Raw genomic sequence first — 18928 nt, 5'->3', positions numbered from 1 at the left:
CTCCCACTAGGGGATCTGAAAAAGTAAGTTTTTAACTAGCAGTCAAGTGCTTTAATTATGGCGCCACTGACACCCCTTGAAATACTTGCTTACCAGTGGATATTAGCTGTTGCTCCGAATCCTTGCTCCCTGCCTTCTCTCCACGTTTATTAAAATCCTGGCTTCTTCCTAGTTGTGCTCATAAGGCCTCCCCAGCCTCCTGTTTTGATTCTATTATCTTTAAGCAGCTCAATGTTGCTAGATCATTCTACACTCTCCTTGAGGCCACAGGCCTCTAACTTTATAAGCCCAGTGACCTGGCACATAGAAGACATAGAAGACCTTAATAGATATTTGCTAGTCAAATCCTTGGTGCATACCATTGTAGATTTTTTTTGGGGGGGGGGGAAGGTTACTTTTCTTAAGAGTTTGCAAGAACTCGGAGGGTACATACGGAACAGCTACACACATAGCAGGGCCAGATCCAACAGGAAGCTCTGATGAAAACTGTCATATAAAGGCAACCACACATTGCTTAATCAGCAAAACCTCCCCTTCTAGCCAGTGGGTAGCTAGTGTTTTCATCCTTGGACTGTATAAAAGCCCCCAGGTGCTAGCTTTGCAGTGTCTAATATGCTGACCATGAGCTACATGTACCTACTGAGAAACTGAAATGTGGTTAGTCTACCATTAGCTGTGCAATAAATATAAAACATACATTGCATTTTGAAAACTTAGTATGGGAAACTGGTGTAAAATATTTATAATTTCATTATTTCTAGAGACAAATCCTGATTAAAAGTGAAGATACACACAACAGAATTTCCAAGTCTAACGCAATTCAAGGGATTCCAAAGGAGTGCTGGTGGCTTAGTGGTACGGAATTGCACTGACAACACAAAGGCACACGGTTCAAACCCACCAGCTGCTCCATGGGAGAAAGATGGGCAATCTCGATCCTTGCAATTTACTGCCTCTGAAAACTTGCTGGAGAGTCAGCTACTTGTTGGTTCCACCTCAATGGTACACAACAACAACAATGGAATCCAGATTTTTCTGGACCCATAAAGGCTGAATGAGTCCCAGAAACCATTACTCTAAGATAACATTTTTCCCCTTCCTTTTCTTGCTGTGTGCCATCAAATTGGATCCGACTGGCACAGGAGATTGCCCTCCTGCTCCAGTGGAGCATCTCTGGTAGATTTGAACAGTGTGCCTTCAGGATGGCTGTGCAGCTTCTTGCCACTGGGCCACCAGAGCTCCCTTTTGAAGGTAACGTTTAAACTTTAACTAAAATAGTCCCTAAAATCTTCTTGAAAACCAAACAATCTTTTAGTTTAACTAGTAAAAAATGTCTGCCTTGAACATGATACCTTTTCAAGCTATCTAAATGAGAACAAATATGCAAATGGAAGGGAGCTCTGGTGGTCTAGTGGCAAGAAGCTGTGCTGCAATCCCAAAGAGGCAGTTCGAATCCACGAGATGCTCTGCTGCAGAAGGAGGGACAATCTTTTCCTGTGCCAGTCAGATCCAATTCAACAGTACACAGCAAGGAAAAAATTTATAAAAAAATCTGACAACTGGCAAGATTAGATGGGAAACATTAGCATAAACAATAAGTTAATTTATGTTAATGCAGGAGGAACATAAATTAACAGGAAAACAGGAACACATACATTAACAGGAAAAAGAGGTAATCAATGTTACATAATTGTGCAAGAAAAAATTGTTGAATTAGTATATATTCTGCTGTGTTACAGTGTCAACAACCACAAAATAATTATTAAAATAGAAAGAAGTCTTTAAATTACATGCTCAAATGGTATTATTTTAAATATATTGGGTTAAATATATTAACTTGAATGAATTTAACTTCTTAAATTGTTTTTAATATAGCTCCTAAAACATTTTAAATGATGTTATTCCTATTATACTTCTTAGCTAGTGCTTTTCTAGACCTAATAAACTCATAACCCAAAATTCATTGCCATTGAGTCAGAACTGATTCAGAGCTGACCTTTCAGTAGGTTTTCAGGGGCTGTAATAGCAAGGGAGGAGACTGTCCATCTTTTCTCTCTCAGAGCAACTGATGTATTTGAACTGCTTGGCATTGGGTTGCCAGTGTAGCTCCTTACCCACCAGACCACCACAGCTCTCTAGTAAGCTTATGAAAGAGGACTACACCAACTCCAGGGACAGAACCATTCATACAAGAGAGCTCAGATGAGAATCCTACAGACTATGAATGGTCTGGAGAACATACCTGTCCACAGAGGTCAAAGAGGTTCCAACTAATGACCAAGTGATACTGCCTGTCTTCAGAAATGTATTTGAAAAGAAATTCTGAGGTGGATCCAAGTTCAAGAAAAAAGATAAGCGGTTGATTAATGATGCCTGCCATGATATAAAATTATATAACACACATACGGTATTACTTGCTATCCCTCCTATGCCTCATTGGTCATATAAATAAAATAAAGTCTAGAAAGGCCAAGTGGATGTCAGTTAGCAACAAAACTTGTGAGGCTGCTGGGGAGATGACTGGGGATGGTGGCATTCCCCACTTCCACCCACACCCACCTGTGCTTTCCTCGTCCTCCTGTCTACTGGGGTTCAGGGCCATGACCTGCACAGTCACAGAGTTCCGAGAGACAGTGCCACCACTGCGCCCTGGGGGCCACACCTTGTGGGTCTGCATGTGTTTCTTGACATTAGACTTCTGGGCAAAGGCACGGCCACATGCGATGCACTGGAAGGGCTTCTCACCCGTGTGGCTGCAGAAGAGAAGGACTGTCAGTACAATTCTGTAGGGACAGGGATTTGGCCTCAGTTCAGGTGCTGACCACTACCATGAAGGCCAAGACACAGAGTCTAGATGTCGCTGGGAACCACCCGCTGCTGAGGAATGCTGGGACGGAGGATCTGGGCTCAATCTCATGCTATGTTCATAGAGAATTTGTGATATCCTTGTGGAAAAACAATGAAGTGAAAGCCACTGATAAACAAAGAAGCTTAAGAAATATGGCCTCGTCTGGGAAGCTTATTTATGAATAACTTCTATTTCATCATGTAATTTATGCACCATGAAATTATACAGAGTCAACACTCTCATTCTAAAAGCTGAAGCAACCTTTCTAAACATGCGATTGTGTCTGTGTGAGGAGTTTTCCTTGCCTCTTGGAACTTGGATCAATCCTTATGAACACCATCTTTTCATCATTTTAAAAATGTTATTTTTAAATTAAATATTCCCATTCCAAAGAAGGGTGACCCAACTGAGTGTGGAAACTACAGAACAATCTCATTGATTTCACATGCAAGCAAGATTCTACTGAAGATTATCCAAAAACGACTGGAACAGTACATCGCAGAGAACTGCCAAAAGTCCAGGCTGGGTTTAGAAGGGGTCGTGGTACTAGGGATATTGTAGCTGATGTTAGATGGATCTTAGCTGAAAGCAGAGAACACCAGAAGTATGTCTATCTGTGTTTCATTGATTATGCAAAGGCATTTGACTGCGTGGATCTTAACAAACTTAATTGTGCTAATGTGAAACCTATACTTGGACCAAGAGGCAGTCATCAGAACAGAGCAGGGCAACACTGCCTGGTTCAAAATTGGGAAGGGTGTACGCCAGGGATGTGTCCTATCTCCATACCTTTTCAACCTGTATGCAGAGCAGATTATCCGAGAGGCTGGGCTCTATGAGGAGAAGTGTGGCGTTAGGATTGGTGGAAGATCTATCAACAATCTGCGTTATGCAGATGACACAACCCTGCTCACTGAAACTGAGGAGGACCTCATGCATTTACTGCAGAGGGTCAAGGACTGCAGCCTTCAGTATGGACTGAGGCTCAATGTCAAGAAGACAAAGATTCTCACCACTGGACCAATTGGTAGCATCAGGATGGATGGCGAAGAGATTGAGATTGTTCACAGCTTCAGTTTGCTCGGCTCCACGATCAACACTCTTGGCACCAGCAGCCAGGAAATCAAAAAACATATTGCGATGGGAAAGTCTGCTATTATGGACCTCTCTAAAGTACTCAAGAGCAACAGTGTCTCTCTGGAGACTAAGGTCCGCCTGATACAGGCCATGGTTTTTGCAATCACTTGTTATGCATCAGAGAGTTGGACAATGACTAGGGAGGATAGAAGGAGAATAGACGCCTTTGAGCTGTGGTGCTAGAGAAGAGTATTGAATGTACCATGGACTGCCAAGAAAACAAACAGATTCATCCTGGAGAGTGTTAAACCAGGCTGCTCCTTGGAGGCAAGGATTCTGGGGCTTCGTCTGACATACTTTGGACATGTTGTAAGGAGATACAGGTCTTTAGAGAGGGACGTCATTCTGGGTAGAGTAGAGGGACAGCGCAGGAGGGGAAGACCCTCTATGAGGTGGATTGATTCAGTGACTGGGGTAATCGGGATGGGTGTGTCAGAGGCAATGCGATTGGCACAGGATAGAGCAGGGTTTAGGGCTGTTGTACATAGGGTCGCTATGAGTTGCAAACGACTTGATGGCACATAACAACAACAACAACGTTTGCTCTAGTGCCTTCATATTTATGAGCTCTTTGGGTTAAGCAGCTCTCTTACATTATGAAAGTTGTGAAGGCATCATTATAAAAATAGTTTTCCATGTCTTAATGGAAAAAAAAAGATCTGGGCTTTTGATGGCATCGCTGACTGCTGACCAACCATATCTGTGGTCATCTTCTGTGAGACAATACATCTCTTAATAATTTTGACTCATTTAAATGGTGATTTCTGTTATTTAAAGGAGAGGGAAAAAATCTTAGATGATTCTACACTTACGTTGTTATTTGATACTATTCTTCTAATCAACTCACATTTTTAAATTATTATTATTTTGTGTGTGTGTGTGTACCATCAAATCAGATCTGACTGGCACAGGAGGAGATTGTCCCTCCTCCAGCAAAGAATCTGGTGGATTTGAACTGCTCACCTCTGGGATTGCAATGCAGCCTCTTGCCACTAGGCCACCGGAGCATGCCTCAATTCACATTTCAAAAAAAGACTTGAAAAACTTAAAAGTAATTTTAAAAGGAAGCTTTCTATTATTTTTGTATTTGGAAAATCACTTGCCAAAAATACAAAAAAAGCAAATGCAGTAATGACAAAAAGCAATATTTGTAAAATCTACAGCTTTACTCTCATATGGTAGACACCAGTCACATGGGACTACTCAAATTTTTTTAAGTGGAAGAAAATGAAAAATTGTCTTAGCTTCCTAGTCCTATCAGCCACATTTCAAGTGGTCAGTAGTCAAACGTGGATGGTGGGTACCATAATGGGCAGCAAAGATTCAAACATTTCCATCACTGTAGAAAATTCAATTGGACACCACTAATTCAGGTCAGTGGTTCTAACTGGTGTTAACCCTGGCATCATTTGGGAATATTTGGAAATATTCTGAGTTGTCACAGCTGAGGAGAGGGGAAGAAGAGGTACTATAAGCACATACTGGATAGAGGCCAAGGACATATTCAGCATTCTATAACTCACAGAACAACTCTCAGAGTAAAGAGTCACCTAATCCAAAATGACAATAATGCCCAGGTTGAAAATTCCTGATGTAGAAAGAAACTGTGGCCTGCCATGGCTAGAAAAAAGAGAATCACTTTATCTCTTTCTTTGTTACTGTGACAGATGGAGCTTGGCCCCCACCCAAACTGGAGGTGGAAAGAGACCTTGCTTCCAATGCACAAGGCCTCCTAGCCAGGGCCTCCCCGGGGCCCCTGCCCACCACACCTGGGTACCTTCGGATGTGCTGCTGCAGGTCAAAGTTCTTGGTGAATGATTTGTCACAGTATGAACACTTGAGTTTTTGAGCCTTTGGCTTCCCAGCAGCTGAAAGAGAATACAGGAGGAAAGAGTAGGAATAGTGACGCCGAGGACACAGATGAGGGGCCACAGGCAGCTTCCAGGCACACCACCCCTGTGATCGGGAGTCAGAAAGCCCACACCACAGGAGGTCTACACCCTCAAGACAGGTAAGGGAGTCTCTGGGGAGCAAGGGGAGAAAACTCAAGACATGGTCAGGCTGTGAGAGTAGAGCTAACTCCTCAAAGACTCCACTCTGCCCCAGGATAAAAATCTAACCTGATATGTATGGTCTACAGGCTCAGCATCCTTTGCTTCTTGCAAAATTCATTAATTCTCCCATCCAGCCACAGTGGACTTCTTGTTAATCTGTAAAGACCCTAAGTATAATCATACCTCAGAGCCTTTTCACCTGCTGTTCCTCCTACCTAGAATGCTTGTCCCTCACATAGGCATAATAGTACTTTCTTGTCATGCTCACAGAAGTCTTTTCTATCTAAGTAGTATTATTTCCCAGCCTCTCCCCAGTTATTTTCAATCACCCATCCACTGCTCTTAAGTCAATTCTAACTCATAACAAATCTGTAAGGACAGAGTAAAACTTCCCTAGAGGGTTTCCAATGCTGTAATCTTTATGGAAGCTGACTGCCACATCTTTCTCCAAAGAAATGGCTCACAGGTTTGAACTGCCAACCTTTTGGCTAGCAGACACATGCTTTAACCACTAAGTCATCAAGAGTCCTTATTCTCAATCATGGTATCCTATTAATCTCCTCCCCAACACAATTCCACAACTCACAAATATTTATTCCTTGTCTGTCTCTCTTTAAACTGTGAATGAATGTGAGAACAGAGAAGTTATGGATCAAGGTGCTGAATCCCCAATATCTAACACCAAGCCTGGCATAAATACACTCAACAAATATTTGAGGAAGGATGGAAGGAAGGAAGGAAGGGAAGGAGGGAGGGAGGGAGGGAGGGAGTCATCTGAAAAATTCTGCTTCTCTCCTGTCCACCTCCATACTTAGTATGCCTGATACAGCTGTCTGTCTCCCTAATATCTACTCTCTCCTTCTTTCTTCCTTGAAAATTCCCTGCTTAACTAGGAATATCAATGTGCCTGGCTAAATGAGACATTTCTCGATTTCCTTTGCAACTAGGTATCATCATGTGACTAAGCTCTGCCTAAATGAGCTGCAGGCAAAGTATCACTTTTTCTGCAAAGAGCTAACACAACTGGGAAGGTACTCCCTTTTGTCCTACACTTCCTCCTTTTTATAGCCATTAAATATAGAATTGATGGCTGGAGCTTCAGCAGTCATTTTATACAATTAGACACTCTGAACCTGGATGAGAGAAGTCATGCAATAGGGATGGAAGTTCAGAAAGAAGAAATATGGGTACCTGGTAACCACAGTCACACTCAGATTGTGTGCCATATTTTACATGGGAGAAAACAGCAACACATTTTGGAAGTCATTCTTTTTCCCCAATACATGCTGCTACACTGAATCCTCACCACCAAAAACAAAACAAGACCAGAACTAAGTACCCTGAGGACAAGGTGTCGCTGAGGAAGGATGCCCATGGAGGGCTGGAGTCCCACCTTCTGGAAGTCCACTGCCACCTTTGGTTCGTCGGGTCTTCAGAGGTGGCGGAGAGTCAAAGGTGCCCACTGTACTCCCAGTGGCAGTGGTCATGGGGGCAGTGGGGTTTGGTCCTTTTGGTTTGAATCCCTGTTTGCCTGGGCTGTACACCGGGGGTGTGGCATACACCGGAGCCTCCACACACTGGTTTGGCACCTAGAAGGAGAGGACAGTCAGGGAGAGAGCTCTGGGAAGGCAAGGGAAGAGCTGTCCCTGCCAGAGAGGCCCCTCACTGTGGCCCTGGCTGACCTCAGTCACTCTTCACTTATATCCATCATCTTAAACCCTCCACCTGGCTCAGTCACAATCACTTCTGACACCCCTCAGAACTACTTGAAGCAAATAGGCCCTGTGAAGCCACACTGCCTAGGTTCAAATCCTGATTCTGCCACTTACCACCTATGACTCTGGACAAATCATTTAACTGTGTTAAGTTTCTTCATGTGCAAAAGAGGCTAATGAAAATACTCCTCTGATAAGGCACTTGTGAGGACTGAGTCTGAGCTGCTCTACACACAGTACCCCCAACCTAACAGGTGTTTAGGAAAGGCTGGGGTTACCATGATAAGACTGTGATCACCTCTCTCCACCCCTGCTCCTCACTCCCCATCCCTCCCTCTGCTCACCTCCAGGGGCGGGTAGGGCTGCATCCCTAGGGCCTGGATCTCCACCGTTCCACTCCCAGCCAGGGGTGCCGTGGCACTGTACACCTCCACCACGCCATTCCCACCAGGGTTGGGGCGCCCAGGAGGACCCAGGCTCTGGGGTGGGGGTGGCGGAGGCTGGGGAGGTGGAGGCGGAGGCAGTGGTGGAGGAGGTGGCGGAGGGGGTGGAGGTTGGGTGAGGTAGCTGGGCGCCGAATGCATGTTCAGGCTGCTCTGAAACCAAAAATAAGGAGAAGATGAAAGCAGCATAACAACTTGACACTATCTGCCTTGTTTAGTAGGGAGGGAGACTTTCACATTGTCAGCCATGTGGAAGGGCAGCCACTGACAGGTCAGCTTAGAGGACGGGGCTTGGAGGGACACAGAAACAAAATGAAGGAAGAATCTGTCAGCCTCGTGCTGCTATGAAAATCAGCAAATGACCCAGCCTGTGCATGAGAGAGTCAACACTGCCAGGTGTGATGTAGTAACTTTGGAAAGGTCTGTTAGTAGGCCTGGAGAGGGTGAGAACTTGCCTCTGGAAAATTCCCTGTATTGACAGGGGATGGTTTTGATCTATTGTTCACAGGGTTTCTAAGAGTCTTACTCATCTCAATAGCACCTCACAACAACTACATTAGTTAAGTTGCTCGGCCTCCATTTGAAATAGAAACACACTATCCAGCTTACCTCAAACATATCACCACATAATGTGATTTATGGTGTATATCTCCTTCCCTTCCAGGAGTCTGGAAATAATGGTCATTGTGGCTGGTCACTTGTATGACCAGCCCTCAATAAAAACTCTGGACTTTGAGGCACCAGCTGGCTCCCCTGGGCAGGAACACTAGGCACATATGTCTGTACTCCACAGCTGGAATCAGAAAAAGGTCTGCAGAGACTCTCCTCCCCTGTGAGAGACAACTATAGCAAACTGTGCCTGGGCTCCTCAAGGCCACACCTGACGAGTCGTTTCCCTTCGCTGGCCCAGCTTTGGACTCTTTCTCATCAAGCCTCAGCCAGCAGTGTAACCAACCTCAAGGCTCACGAGTCCTTCTAAAGGGTCTCTGAATATGTCGCTAACTGAGGACCCATGAACCAAGGCCACTGACTTATAAAAAATTCTTTCACAAAACTAGTAACACAGGTCATCAAAAACTTGTATACATGGATGGTCACTCCAAGAGTTTCTGAAACAGCCCAAAAAGGAAATGTCCACATGTCTATCCACAGGTACCCAAATTAAAAGATCATTGTTCTTTAATTTTCATATTATGAATTATGTCTCTAGAGTTTCTATATTATTAATGACTTTGAAATTTGCTTTTTTTACTTTTATTCTAAATATTTTCTAATGGACTGAAGCTACTTTAGTAAAAAATAAAGATGGTCAATACAGCTAAACTATATGTGGAAAAAAATTTAGGAATGGATCAGGGTGATGGGCAAAACAACACGATGAACATAATTAGTATCTCTGAATTGAATACATGTGAAGAGAAAAAATATTTGTTACATACATATTTAATCTACATATATACATACAAAGAAGCTGGGGTGTGGTTATGAAATCCTAGAGACAGGTTCAGGGTTCCTTTCTAAATATGGCGGCTTCCCCACCCCAGCAGGACTGGCCAACAGGAGAGGTACTAGTCTTTCTTCATGTGACAAGCTAGAATCAGGTTTCCTTCTTCCGGTTAGATTCTGAATCTACAAAAGTCAATGTGTAGGCTTGAAATTAAGAGTTGGGTGAAACTTCCCGTCTCCTTACCTGCACAGGTGGGGGCCCCTGAGGCATGGGCTGGTCCAGCGACGTGAAGGCTGACATGGCAGACATGAGCACATCATCACTGACTAAGATGTTCCCCTGCACCAGGGTCTGGATCAGTGGGGAGGGGGGTACTGTGATGTACGTGGAGATCTGGACGGTGAGAAGAAGAGCAGATGTCTATAGCCTCAGGAAGCTGAAGGCACGATGCAAAATAGCTAGGTTCTGAAGTCCCATAGACTGAAATTCCTTTTCACCTCTGCAGCTTCCTACTGTGTGATTCTGGACAAGTCAACAAGGTCTCTGAACCTCCCTTTCCTCATCTTCTAAATGAGAACAACAACAAAAGATAATCCTCTTCTTTGGAACATAATTGCTGTTTTTAAACTAACTAAATGCATGGGACGTAGGACAAAAATAAAATAACAAATGAGAAGAACAAGCCTCACCTCTCCTATAAGACATACCCTATGACTGAGCAATCCTGGGTCATATTCATCCCAGAAAAACTCACAATACCCACAGGCCATCCATGAACAATACTCTGCACAGTCTTGATTATAATAGTGAAAAATGAGAATAAGTGAATGCCCATCAATAAGGGATGAACTTAAAAATAGCAACAAAGCCATCGATCGGAGTGACATAAAACAGCAGGTAAAGAGTATTTTAAAAAAGCAAATCCCATAATAATGAATAGACTATATAATCTGATTTTTTAGAAACATAAAACTAGGGGAGCTCTGGTGGTCTAGTGGCAAGGAGCTGCAACTACAATCCCAGAAGCCAACGGTTCGAATCCACCAGATGCTCTGCCGGGGAAGGAGGGACAATCTCCTCCTGTACCAGTCAGATCTGATTTGACGGTACACTCACATAAAAATAATAAAATAAAATTTAAAAAAAACACAGAAACATAAAACTATATATTTACATACATACATCCAAATTACTGAGGAACAGTGATGGCAGTTTGAGGACTAAAGTGTGCTTCATTAAGGCCATGCTCTTTTCAGTCACTTGCTATGTATTTGAGAGATGGACAATGAATAAGGATGACAGAAGAAGGAAGAACTGATGTCATTAAACTGTGGTGTTGGAGAAAAGTGCTGAATATCCCATGGACTATCAAAAGAAAAAATAGGTATGTCTGGGAGAAGGTGCTGCCAGAGTGTTCCTTGGAGGCAAAGATGATGAAGCTTTGTCTCACATACTTAGGGCATGTTGCTAGGAGAAGTTATTTCTTGGAGAGGAACATCATCATGCTTGGAAAGGTGGGGGGACAGCAAAGAGGAAGACCTTTAATCAGACTTGACAGTGACTATGGCAATTACCTTGTGTATGTCAGAGATTGTGAGGAAGGCACAGGATAGGACAGGGTTCAAATCTATTGCTGAGTCCTACTCAACTCGACAGCACCTAACAACAATACATATTCAACATTGTCAAATTGGAGCCAACTCATAGGGGACCCTCCAGCAGGTTTTTAGAAGCAATAAACTGCACAGGAGGAAGACTACCCATCTTTATCCTGTGGAACAGCTGGTAGATTTAAACTGCTTACCTTTGGGCGAGTAATACAACTCTATCCACTAGGCCACAGAGCTCATACATCTATATATACATACTATGCATATACATCTATATGTGTGTATGTCTATTGTTGTTGTTCTTGTGTACCACAGAATCAGAACCAACACATAGCTGCCCCTCCAGCAGGTTTTTGAGGCAGTTAATGGCACAGGAAGGGACTGCCCATCATTCTCTCACTGTGTGTATACATACATATATACACACACACGAGGCATATATTCATGTGTGCGCATATGTGTATGTGTGTGTATAAACAATCATTATCAAGTTGATTGTGACTCATGGCAGCCTCACGGGTGTCACAATAGAATATGGTTTTTAATGGCTAGGACTTTTTTGGAAATAGATCACCAGGCTTCTCTTCTGAGGTACTCTTGGTGGATATGAACTGATTCAATCTTTCAGTGAGTAATTAACCATTTGTGACACCCAGGAACTCCTTTCAAAATAACATTATATAACTCCTGTAGGAACTTAAATATATCTGTGAAAGTATCTTAAAAGGTCAAGAAGAAGGGAGCTCTGGTGGCCTAGTGGCAAGAAGCTGCACTGCAATCCCAGAGGCACGCTGTTCAAACCCACCAGAGCTCTCCTGGAGAAGGAGGGGCAATCTCCTCCTGTACTAGTCAGATCTGAATTGATGGTACACACACAAAAAATAAGAGGGGGAAAAAATTTAAAAAAAAAAAAAGGTCAAGAAGGATACTCATCAACAGGTATCTGGGGACAAGGTGAGGAACAGTGACAAAGGAGCTTTTATTTTACGTAACTTTTTAAACTAAGAATGAAAGCATATATTACTTGCAAGTGTACAAAGTAAAACTAAAAATAATATTGATCCCTCCAAAATAAAGAAATAATATTGTTTTAGGAGTGTGTTATGATAAAAGGCAGACGTCATAAAAAAGCAACACACATAGTGCTTGCTCCTCTCAGCTGACATTCTGTTTGCTTTTCTTAAGTGGCAAGCCCTTGGCATCTTCCCATCACCTGTGTTTGCAGGAACTAGACCTCAGAACAGAGTCCCTCTTCAGAAACAGGATGTTCTAGGCAGATTGGGAAATGCTCCAAGTAGAGTAGAGCCAAGAGAGGTAATGTAGATTCTGGCTCCTTTGCATTTTCATTCTATTGTGATCTCAGTGAAAGTCTACAAAGCAGATGGGTTTGTCCATTCAACCATTCACACACATTTTTTAATACCACTAATTTTAATACCCACAACATATCTGCACTTTTCCCTCTTCCTCCTTATAATTCTCATTCCCACTAATGCTCCTGTTCTACCTTTTCCTGCCTTCAAATGTCACTTTTTTGACCATGATTGGCTCTTCTAAGGAGTAAGTGCCTCACTGGCGTTAGCTGTCCCCTTCATATTTTTCACAATGTCACACACATCCAAATTCAAACTCACTCTTGTCAAATTGAATCTGATTCCTAGTGACCCTCTAAACTGGGATCCTGAGATCATAAATCACAATGGGAAAACACCACCCATCTTTTCCCCTCAGAGCAGCCGGTAGATTCAAACCATCAGAGACCACCTTTTGGTTAGTGGTACAACACTTTATGGACTAGGTCATTAACGTTCTCTATTCATATGCATTAAGCTGAGATGAAAAAAGATAAGTTGGTTGGATGAAAAACCAATTTACTCTATAAACTTACACTCAAATCATAAGAAAAATAAATAAAAAGTCACAATGTATTCATTCAAATAACTTAAAGATGAAAGGAGGGGGAGGTCCCTGTTTGTAATTAACCATTTGCAATCTGAGATTATTCCCTAACGTCAGTGTAAGGGTTGTAATCAATGTCACAAACCATAATATCTACTAACAGTTAAGGGGAAAGTAATGTGCACTATAAACTTTCAAACAACAACAACAAAGTTTAAAAAGTAAAAACAAGGGGAGCTCTGGTGGCCTAATGGCAAGGAGCTGCAACTACAATCAGAGGCGAACAGTTCGAATCCACCAGATGCTCTGCCGGGGAAGGAGGGACAATCTCCTCCTGTACCAGTCAGATCTGATTTGATGGTACACGCACACAAAAATAATAAAATTTTTAAAAAAAAGTAAAAACAAAGCTATTTCCCAACCTGCTATGTAAATTTTCACCAAAACCTAATAAAATATTCCTTTCAAAAGAAAAAATAATTGCATGCCTAAAACAGAAACAATTTCGCTCTCTCCTTTTATTGGAAAGAAGAGGAATATTTTCTACTAATAAAACTCATAATGAAGGAATGAACTCCTCTAAAACTCATTTCCATCGAGTTAAAACAGATTCATGGTGACTCTCCACTGGGTTTCAGATTGTAAATTGAACAAGAAAAGATATCTTTCTCTTGGAACCACTGGAAGATTTGAACACCCAGAGAGGCTTGGCCTACGGGTGAGCAGCGCAACTCCCTGTGGACTATGTCACCAGAGTTTCCTAATCAAGAAATGAGAAAAATCTTAGTATCCATAAAAACATCATCAACAACAACAAAACCACTTACTATCCTCAGCCTACATTCATACAATTCTTCCTAATAGGCTCAATGAATTTTCACCATATCTCCCTGTTAGTGATTTTCCCCCTGTTTACAGATGCAGAAATGTGATTAAAAAAATAAATAAAATAACCAAACTGCCAGATGTGTGACAAAAGATAATGTATGAGGCAGGCTAAGGGAACACTTACTTTATTATATTATGAGGGTAGGATGTTTCTACACCAATTAACATACACAACAACCTAAATGTCAGTATCTGTGATTACATTAGAGGTAACCTATTACTCTAGCTTCCTCTAAAGCAAGAGGATTACTATTTAGTGTATATATGCTTTGTTAATATTTGAGTTGGGAGTGAGATGACCTTCAGAGAATTATAATATCTCATTAGATAAATAAAGCAAGCTGAGAGAACAGTATATATATTGTACAAACCTCCTTATATTAGGAAGTAAAAACCCTACAAGTTTGTATATATTGATATGTGCTTTTAACTGTGGTGCCTCTGAGGAATCACAACTGGGAGAGATATTTTTTACATTATAAACTACAGTAAGGAACCCTGGTGGCATAGTATGTTGTATGTTAAGATAGCCAACCAAAAGGTTATTGGTTCAAACCTACCACCCATTTAGTGGGAGAAAGATAGGCAATCTCCTCCAATAAAGATTAACAGCTTCAGAAAACCCGACAGAAGATAATCATGCATCAGAATCAACTCAACAGAGTGGATCTGCTTTGGTTTATACTACAATAAACTAAAAAACTCAAAGAAAACAAATATAACTTATTGCCATGATGTCTAGTCTGAGTCATGGCGGCCCTCCATAGAGTTTCAGAGGCTGTCAATGGTAATGGGAAGAGATTGCTCATATTTTTCCCTTTGAGCTGATGGTGGATTCAACTCACTAGCTATTTGTAGCCTTTTGGTTAGCAGGACATCAGAAACACTGCAGGTTCTTTACCCTACACCAGTATTTAATCTTATTACTTATTAATATGACTGAATTACTTTTATTATTAAAAAGAGAAAACAGATTAAGTTATACATTTAAAAATCTAATAGCCATCACCAACGAGAGCTCAGGCAAACTGGCTGAGTGAACTGGTCTGCCCTCTGGAAAGTGAGCTGTGCCAGGAGACAAAAAGTTTTATGATTTGACCCACAAATTGTGCTTCAGGACTTGTATACCATGTGAGGGGGGGGAAATCCAAAGTAAGGAAAGACTCCTGGGTTTTTTGTTGGGTTTTTGTTTTTTTTTTTATGTTGTAATTCTTTATTTTGGAAGAATGATTGGAACAAGAATGAAAATAGAGTAAATGAAAGCATAGGTCTGGCCTGCTCTCTCTCTCTCCATCTACTGTCAGAGTCTAAACCCAAGCAGTAGATTTGAAGGTAGGAATTAGAGATACAGTGAGAAATTCTCCTATACATTTAAGGGTTTGATAACCCTTAAATTCAACTGACACATTTCAAGGAATAAGTCATCACAACAATAAAATGTCAATAAAACAGAAGTGGAAGCATGGCTTGTTGAGATTTGCAACATAAAAGAAACCCAGAAGTTAATACCTGTCACAGAGAGGGCTATAGAAACACTGGAAGGAACAGGCAGTTCTATGGTTGGAGTGATTCCTGGGTTTTTTCTAGAAGGTTGTCTCCAGTAACTTGAAGAGTTTTAGTCTACATGTTCTAGAGATCCTAGGACTGAATGCTTTTCTGGACAGAAGGAATTGTCTCCACAACAGGTGAAGACAGTGGGCTAAAAGAGTAGGAACAGAAAGAGGTATGAGAGGGGAATATGGTCTCTTGGTCAGGTGTCCCAGGATAACAGCCTCCTTTATGAGGAAGATCTTTAACTCCTGTAAAATCATCCCCACTCTCTTCAGGGTGTCTTTGTTCCAGAACTGTTTCTGACTAAGGGTTTTGGAAGCTTTTCCAAATATCTCCAGACTGACCTTCCCTCAGACCTCCAGTGTTGTATATCTGGCAGCATCCTTGCCACTTCTACTTAGGGGTCCTACCAGCATTTCAAATCCTGTGTGTCTAGCTAAACCTCCTGATTGTCTCTGCTCAGAATCTTCTCCTCACGGTTTTCTCCATTTCATCTAGCTGCTGTTGTTGTGTTCTGCTGAGTCAGAACCACCCACAGCTGACCCTCTGGAGCATTCTCAGAAGCAGTTAATCGCACAGGAGGGGAATGCTCATCCTTCTCCCACAGAGCAACTGGTGGCCTCAAACCACGTGCCTTTGGGACTTCACAGCTTGCAACTAGGCCACCAGAACTCTAGTAGCCACTGCAATTCTGGAGCCACCCTTGAATCCTCTTCCTCTCACATCCCAAACCCAGTCCTTCCACAAACTCTGTTGGCTGTCTTCAGATAAAAAAAAAAAAATCTCACCACTTCCATTGCCACTCCCTGGTCAAGCCACCATCATCCGTTGCCTGGATCTGTGTATCAGTTTCCTAATGAAGACTACCTGAATCTACTCTCCAAACAGTAGCTGCGATGACCTGGCTAAATGTCCCTCATTTGCTTAAAACCTTCTTTTTTGCCTTGTCTTACTTACTGCCCACAAGTCACAGGATCTGCCAGGATCCTTCTGTTCCCTGATCTTAGTGCATCTCACTATCCTCAGCTCCAGTCATGCTCCCCTTATTGTTCCTTAAATAAACTTACATACTCCTACCCCAGGACCTTTGCACATGCTGATTCCTCCACTTAGAACATTCTTTTCCAAACTGGTGGCATGGCTCATTTCCCTGAGCTCCTTAGATCTCTACTTCAATGTCACCTATTCACAGAACCTTTCCCCAAGCACTGTGTACAAAATAACAAAACCTATCACCCTGTGACATCTCCTATCCCTCTGCACTTAACATCCTAAATACAGTCATTTGTATATTTGCTTTATACTCTCTCTTCCAGCTCCACATGAATACTGACTTGGTCTGTCTTGCTCACTGCTGCACCGCCAATGTCCAATACAGTGCATGGGACATGGTAGGTGCTCCAAAAGACTTGATGAATGAGTGCATGAACAAATGAATGGATACCTGGCGATTGGCAGGAGGCGGGGGCTGTGGAACCACTGCAGGTGCTGCAGAAGGGGTGTAGATGCTATTGGTGGCCAGTGAGACTGTGGCCAAGGGTGGGGCGCTTCCCTGGCACTGTTCCCGCTTGTGGGTCATAAACGCTGGCAGCGAGTTGAACTGCTTCTTACACTTCCCGCAGAGAAAGACATCTTCATCATCTAGGAGTCACAGCACAGCACAGCAGGAAGAAGTAATGAAAAAAAACAAAACACCAAAATAAGAATAAGTCAGGATGCATGGCACTGAGAAACTGGAAGAGACTGGATTGTGAAGACAACAAATCTGAACATCCCGTGACTCTATGTGCTCCTGTCAAGCATCAGCTGTGCTTCCTTGGTGCTTTCAAAATCCACAGGCACTTGCAATAGCTCACTTGTGCCCTCATGTTTTAAATAATCAGAGATCAGGAAATAGTAAAGTGGGTTCCCTTCAAAGGTGGCAATTTCAGAATCTTTACTCTGTCTGAATGTATTCATCAGTCCCCCAAAAGGCCAAGTGATCACACCCTTTATACTTACTGTCTCCTGGTAAGATGCTCTCTCAATAGAACTCATCCTTTAGGGGGATACTGAGATGTCACCTCCCCGCCAAAGTCTGGGGTCCTAGTTCCCAGTTTGAAATCTTCCTCCAAATTCCACTTTCCCCATGACCACTAGACTGTGAGTTCCCAGAAGGAAAGAACTAGAATTTACATATTTGTATAACTACAGTACCACCTACATACAAAAGGAGTCTTCAATGGATGATTGTCAAATAAGTACAGTCATATCACTCATTGATAAGGGCCTACTATGGGCCATGTACTGTGTCACATATTTGCCATGCTGTTCTACAATACCTAGTCTCTTCTTCTTACATGTTACTGTTAGGTACCATCAAGTTAATATTCAACGATCACCCAGGCTTTCTCTCTCAGAGCTACTGAAGTACTAACCTTTCAATTAGCAGCCAAACTCTTAATTGTTGTCCTACCAGGTCCCCTTTACCTCTAAATATATCATCCAATGCTGTCAAATCAGTTTCAACTCATAGTAGCCACACAGGACACAGGAGAACTGAGCAATAAGACTTCCAAGGCTTTACAGAAGTAAATTGTCACATCTTTCTTCCATGGACCAGCTGGTGAGTTTGAACAGCTGACTTTTCAATTAGCTGCCAAGCATTTACCAGTTGCATTACTAGGGCTCTTTTTATGTATTGTGACAATTTAGTGGGAAACACACCTGCCTAGCTAAGACTACATTTCCCAGTCTTCTGAGTTCTGATCAATGGGATGAGAGAAGACATATACCATACATGCAACTTTCTCTTAAAAGGAACAGGCATGACTTCCATTTCCATCTTCCCACCCTGCTGGTGTTGGCTGGAATGAGGAAATGAAGGCGGGAGCTGGAACAACCATCATGCACTATACTCTGGAGCCAGCAGAGTCAAGAAAGAAAGGGTCTGGTGTCACCAAACTTATCTTAGATGTACTTCACTACTTTCAAGTCACAGAGAAATAAACTTCTGTCATGTGACATGGCATCCACGTTGCCCCAATATGTACTTTTTTGGGGGGGTGCTTTCTCAATCTGTTCTTTTTATATCTAAAAAGGAGACAGATTTGGGGAGCTCTGGTGGCCTAGTGGTAAGAAGCTGCACAGCAATCCCAGAGGTACGCAGTTCGAATCCACCAGATGCTCTGCTGGAGAAGAAGGGGCAATAATCTCCTCCTTTACTAGTAAGATCTGATTTGATGGTACACACAAAAAATAATTTAAATTTTTTTAAATCACATTAGGAAATTTCTTTTTTTTATTATTATTATTTTTGTGTGAGTGTACCGTCAAATCAGATCTGACTGGTACAGG

At 42.3% G+C, this 18928-nt stretch overlaps 1 protein-coding gene across 2 annotated transcripts in view; it reads right to left on the bottom strand.

The window, feature by feature from the left end:
* The window catches only part of ZNF341 (zinc finger protein 341), a 67705-nt gene that overhangs the window by 38570 nt on the left and 10207 nt on the right, over positions 1 to 18928 (bottom strand). The window contains exons 3-8 of one of the 2 annotated variants that reach the window (XM_006881451.1): positions 17037 to 17233; positions 9888 to 10037; positions 8099 to 8350; positions 7433 to 7628; positions 5763 to 5853; positions 2560 to 2753 (exon numbers count right to left, since the gene is read on the bottom strand). In XM_006881451.1, the coding sequence (XP_006881513.1) occupies positions 2560 to 2753; positions 5763 to 5853; positions 7433 to 7628; positions 8099 to 8350; positions 9888 to 10037; positions 17037 to 17233 (1080 nt within the window). The remainder of the gene's footprint in view (positions 1 to 2559; positions 2754 to 5762; positions 5854 to 7432; positions 7629 to 8098; positions 8351 to 9887; positions 10038 to 17036; positions 17234 to 18928) is intronic. The other variant, XM_006881452.1, reaches the window with a different exon arrangement.

The sequence above is a fragment of the Elephantulus edwardii genome, unplaced genomic scaffold (genome assembly GCF_000299155.1).
Source record: "Elephantulus edwardii isolate Elephantulus edwardi_28Jun2011 unplaced genomic scaffold, EleEdw1.0 scaffold00015, whole genome shotgun sequence".
NCBI classification, from domain to species: domain Eukaryota; kingdom Metazoa; phylum Chordata; class Mammalia; order Macroscelidea; family Macroscelididae; genus Elephantulus; species Elephantulus edwardii.
The sequence above is the reverse complement of the archived record's forward strand: the minus strand, read 5'-3'. Positions and strand labels throughout refer to the sequence as shown.